Genomic DNA, 6,072 nt, shown 5'->3' with positions numbered 1-6,072 from the left:
CGTGACAGAGAAAGAGAGAGAGAGTAAGACAGTAAGAGAGAGAGAGAGAAAAAAAAATGGGGAGAGTGGGGGGAAGGAAGGGTGGAGGTAAGAGAGGTGGAAAAGGCCGAGTGGGCGTATGAACATAATGCTTGTGTGTGTGTGTATGTGTATGTGTGCGTGTGCTTGTGAGTGTAAGTGTGTCCGTGTGTGTGCGTGTGTGTTTGTGTGTGTGTGTGTGTATGTGTGTGTGTGTGTGACACACACACACACACACACACATACACACACACACACACACAGAGAAATGGGGAGAGCGTGGGCGGAGGGAGGGGGGTAAGAAGGGTGAAGGAGGGCGAGTGAGCGTATGAGCATAATGCTTGTGTCTGTTTGTATATGTGTATGCGCGTGTGTGCGTGTGCTTGTGTGTGTTTTTTTGTTTTTTTTTGGGGGGGTGGGGGGGGGGTGGGGGGGAGGAGGGGGAGGTGAGGGGGGGGACCTCTGTGTGTGTGTGTGTGTGTGTGTGTGTGTGTGTGTGTGTGCGCTTGCGCTTGCGCTTAGATCTATGTGTGTTTGATTGTGTGTGAATCTGTGTGAATGTGGTCGTAGTGTGGCGATGTTTGTGCAGTACAGAGGCATACATAGCATGAAAAAAAAGAAAAAAAAAGAAAAAAAAAAAAAAAAAAAAAAAGAAGAAAAGAGCAAAATATAATTAACTTGACCATTCAGTAACGCAGTGTCACTATTTTGATTACAATGTCGCCGGCTTCCTAATCTGATGATCACTTCATGTTAGCTCCTAAACCAACTTCAGGTTGCCACCAAAAATAACCCAACTTATCTTCCCTGACAAACACGACGAACTCTTTTGGCAGATTATTGTTCACTTCACGAACTCGTTCACATACCCATACAAACTGACCACACCACTCCACTGACTTTTGCTACACGTCCACAAAACTGAAACGTGCGAAAGACGAAAGCGTTTAGAATGAAGAGAGCGCTGGTCAGTCTCTCTATTCTCTCTCTCTCTCTCTCTTTTTTTTTTTTTTTTTTTTTTTTTTTTTTTTACCAGGCCGCTTGGTAGGCATTAGAGCTTTTGTGCCAAGCGGGTTTCAATAAAACACAGGCCTAATCCATATATCGGCTTTCCGTTCAGGACCATAGGGTAAAGAAAGAATTCGGTGATTTTTTTTTTTCTATTTTTTTTTTTTTTCGGTATCGACACTTACTTGTGCCGCTGGAAGTATACAGTCAGTTGTTCTCTCTCTGTCTCTCTCTCTCTCTCTCTCCGTGTCAACGTAGACCTTTTAATGCACTGTTTGGTCTCGGACTTAGGCTTTGCTGTTAGCATGAAGACGTCTGTTTCTCTTTGAACCGTGCGTGTCTGCGGTGGTGGTGGTGGTGGTGGTGTGTGTGTGTGTGTGTGTGTGTGTGTGACGCCATCGCGTGTATATGCAGAAACCGGAGTAACAGTGTGTGTGTTTTTGTATGTGTGTGTGTGTGCAACGTTGGATACACCGAGTCACGGGCCTTAGTTGTTGTTTTTTTTGTTTGTGTAGTTTTCTGGTTTTTAGACCCGTCTGCTGAAGAAAAAGAAAAGTGAATTGGAAGAGAGCAGACGATTTTTTTTAATGGGATTGTGCGCTGGGGTAAATCCCGCTCAATTTGAATCCCAGACATCAAGGATTTCTCTCTGTGTGTGCGTGTGTGCATTTGTGACCGATCCTTTTTTTTTTTAATCGTTCATTTTCACCTCTTCTGGAATAATGTGGTTCACAGAGTGAAAGGAGATATTCACGGATTAGATCAATAACAAACAATGGGATCAGCCCTCAAACCCGAAGGTATGTATAAACATAATATTCATATGTGGATACAGTAGTTTATTTTGATATATTCCACTGAATGGGATGTATCACCATGTAGCAACACATAAGTTTACATTTGGGCCAACAGCAAAGTGAGAGCTGTATTATCAATGTTTTCTCCAGTCAATGTGAAATCATTTACAGCTTAGTCTTTTGTGAAGGCCTATGACTCTCAAACTAGGAGGCAAAATTGCACTGGCTCTTAGTGCTGCAGCCTTGTGGGCTAGTTGGCCTTTGGGAACCATCCCAACGCCGACTGTCCTAAAACCCTCTTGGCTGAGAGAGTGGGGATGTAACTTGGGCAAGACACTCTCCACTACAATCAAATTCTAGCCCAAATAGTCGGAACAGCAGTTGCCTCCTCTGCTGTTCTGATGGTCATAGTCGGACACGACTAACTATCATATATCAGCAACACATTAAGGGTCAAACCCACTTTGATAATTTTCTATGGTTTTGTTAAGTTAACTGCCCCTTGTTTTACTACAATCACCAATGGATATGTAGGATTTACTGTTGCCGTTGTTGTTTCATTAATTTTGTTTTGCAGTATGATAACAGGCCGTCTTCATGTCTTGTACTTTCCCCTCCAATTATGGTGTGTGCAGTCGGTCTGAATGTAAACCTTGCATGATTTATCATGTGTTGTTTGAATGTGATTCCCTTCTTTCTAGAACACAGAAAAAGGCGCGCTCACACTCACACACACACACGCGCGCTGTGTTTGTGTCTGTGTCTCTGTGTCTCTCTGTGTGTGCCTGCCAGCGTATCTCAATCTGTCTCTGTCCGTCTGTTCGTCTGTCTGTCTGTCTGTCTGTTTCTCTACTGGCTGATGTCTAATGTCGGCATTCAGTATCATTATTTCCCTCTGTCGAAGACTACACTGAACCGTCCACACATCTAACAACGTGGGTACATGATTCATTTGTAACGTCAGGACACAGTCATCGTATGACCTTACCACACGCAGGGAATTTCCCAGATTAAAAGCACGTAACCGTAGACATTGGAACTAATATAAACATCAGGAATTATTGACCATAAAATCAACTATGCACGACATCATTTTTATTCATCAACACGTTCTGTCTGTCGGAGAAATCCCCTGATGCGGTGTAATAATGTAAAAGGCACAGCCTGTACGGAGAGTTGTTGCTTTGCATCGTATTGTATTGTGCCATACCGTAACCCACGCTACACTATACCACACCGTATGGTACCATGTCACTCTTTATGTGTAATATATACCTACCATTATCATACAACACCACACCATTATCATACCACACCACACCACACCACACCGCTCCATAACGTACCATACTGAGACATACCATACCATTTTATACTGTATCATGTCACACCAAAACATGCCATACCACCCACAATAAACCACACCGCATCAAACCGTACCATACCATAGAGACTACGTCACACCATACCATGATTATCGTATCGCACCATACCATACCATTACCCCCCCAAAAAAAACAACAACAAAAAAACAAACAAAAAAACCCACCCAAAACACTATACCAAACCATGCTATACCATACCACACCACACCGTATTATACTTTGTGGAGTGTTGGACTGGAGGTAACGCGTCCGCATAGGAAGCGAGAGAACCTGAGCTTACTGGTTCGAATCGCGGTACAGTCGCCAATATTTTCTCCCCCTCCACTAGACCTTGAGTGGTGGTCTGGACACTAGTCATTCGGATGAGACGATAAACCGAGGTCCCGTGTGCAGCATGCACTTAGCGCACGTAAAAGAATCCACGTCAACAAAAGGGTTATTCCTGGCAAAATTCGGTCGAAAAACCCACTTCGATAGGAAAAACAAATAAAACTGCACGCAGGTAAAATTTAAAAAAAAATGGGTGGCGCTCTCAGTGTAGCGACCTGCTGTCCCTGGGGAGAGCAGCCCGAATTTCACACAGAGAAATCTGTTGTGACGAAAAAGAGAAATACAAGTACAATACAAATACAATACAATACCACAACGACATCATACGACAAAACACCATACGATACAATATCTAACCACACTATACCACACCACATCTTACAATACCACACAATACTACACAATGCCATGCCCTAGCACAATACACCACATGCATACCATACCATACCATACCATACCATACCATACCATACCACACCATACCATACCACACTATACCATACCATACCATACCACACTATACCATATCTTACCATACCATATCATAACATACAGCATACCAAGTCACATTACCTCACACTATGTCAAACAGTATTTGTATTTCTCTTTTTTATCACAACAGATTTCTCTGTGTGAAATTCGGGCTGCTCTTCCCAGGGAGAGCGCGTCGCTACACTACAGCGCCACCCTTTTTTTGTGCATTGTTTCCTGCGTGTAGTTTTATTTGTCTTTCCTATCGAAGTGGATTTTTCTACAGAATTTTGCCAGGAACAACCCTTTTGTTGCCTTGGGTTCTTTTACGTGCGATAAGTGCATGCTGCACACGGGACCTCGGTTTATCGTCTCATTTGAATGACTAGCGTCCAGACCACCACTCAAGGTCTAGTGGAGGGTGAGAAAATATCGGCGGCTTAGCCGTGATTCGAATCAGCGCACTCAGATTCTCTCGCTTCCTAGGCGGACGCGTTACCTCTAGGCCATCACTCCACAACATACAGCAGTTACCTCACAGGCGAACACTACAGCCTTCTGTCCATTGTCCATAAAAGAAACAGATGCCGTTTCAAGCTCGGTAAGGCGTTTTATCCTATGTTCACCACTGATCAGTGGAATGAGGCCCCGTTTCGGCATGGTGTTGTGTCCTTTGGAAGAGTACTTTACTCCGAATTTCCTCTCTCCACACAGGTGTGATTGGTATCTGACTTTGGTTAGATTAGGGAACTGGGAAGGTTAATTAACTCACTCAGTACGGCCAGTCCTCTCTTCTCCTCTACACAGACCCCTCGGATGTCCAGTGGGTGTCTCAATGATCCAACCTTTAGCTTCCGTCGTCAGAATTGTGGTATTCTTTGTCAACATTCACCTCTTCAGTGTAAGAGCCTTCCGCTTGTAATATTTTGATGGTGGTAATTGGGGAGAAACGCTGTTAACGTCGTCTCTTTCGCCGTTCGTATGGAGAGAGTTAAAACTGCGGAAGAAGAGGGTTGGATCTCGCCTTCCTATGCTAAGCCTTCAAGTCAACGGATGTGAATTCACTGGCCCGTAAAAGTTTACGGGATCTTTAACCTTTCATTTTCAAATTAGTTACAGCAAACACCTCTTAACAACGCACTGTAGTATATACTGGCAGCGTGGCTTGCCGATTCCTGGCAGCATTGTATTATAATTGTACATCATAATTGTATTATAAATGCATTATATTTGGACTATTTACTCCATTGAACTGATAATGCTGTCAGTATTTTATTTAATTAAAGTGATGCTCTGTTTCAACACGATACGCCTTGGTATGATCGTCAAATAATGATGTACTAAAGATTTAAGCTGAACTATATTCGTTAAGTGTATAAAGTCGATCCCAGCATATTGATCTGAGAGCACCTCATTCGACTGTTGAACTGCTATGTACGGGCTTTTCATCTCCAATGCTGATGTGAATTACTGTCAGTCGGTCAGCCATTTGGCTTATAACCATGCCGAGCACTCAGACTATATATCATGGCTGTAATTAGTTGGAAAAAAAAATCAGAACTGTGTACTGTTCATTATTGTATTGTATTGTATTGTATTGTATTGTATTGTATTGTATTGCGTTGAGCTGAGTAGAGTAGAGTTGAGTTGAGCTGCGCTGCTCTGCGCTGTATTGCGTTGCGTTGTGATTGTGTCGTGTCGTGTCGTGTCGTGTCGTGTCGTGTCGTGTCGTGTCGTGTCGTGTCGTGTTTATTCCAAGGCCTGACCAGCGTGTAGTGCCCTTCACCACCACCCCTCCCCCCCTTCCCCACCACCATCACCGCCCTCCTCAACACCCCCTGCTCTCCGCCTCCTCCTCCCCCCCCTTCCCCACCATCACCGCCCTCCTCAACACCCCCTGTCCTTCTCCCCCCCCCTTCCCCACCACCATCACCGCCCTCCTCAACACCCCCTGTCCTCCGCCCCCTCCCCCCTTCCCCACCACCATCACCACCCTCCTCAACACCCCCTGCCCTCCGCCTCCCCCCCCCTTCCCCACCACCATCACCACCCTCCTCAACACC

General features: G+C 44.6%; 1 protein-coding gene across 1 annotated transcript in view; it reads left to right on the top strand.

Moving 5' to 3' along the window:
* Positions 1 to 1,715: 1,715 nt before the first annotated feature.
* The window catches only part of LOC143274656 (NACHT and WD repeat domain-containing protein 2-like), a 69,762-nt gene continuing 65,405 nt past the window's right edge, over positions 1,716 to 6,072 (top strand). Inside the window, 1 exon segment of the mRNA XM_076578529.1 lies at positions 1,716 to 1,826. Coding sequence (XP_076434644.1) covers positions 1,802 to 1,826 — 25 coding nt within the window. The 5' untranslated portion in view covers positions 1,716 to 1,801.

This window comes from Babylonia areolata, chromosome 29 (assembly GCF_041734735.1).
Source record: "Babylonia areolata isolate BAREFJ2019XMU chromosome 29, ASM4173473v1, whole genome shotgun sequence".
NCBI lineage: Eukaryota > Metazoa > Mollusca > Gastropoda > Neogastropoda > Buccinidae > Babylonia > Babylonia areolata.
Note: the sequence above shows the minus strand (reverse complement) of the source record. Positions and strands in the feature narration are given on the sequence as shown.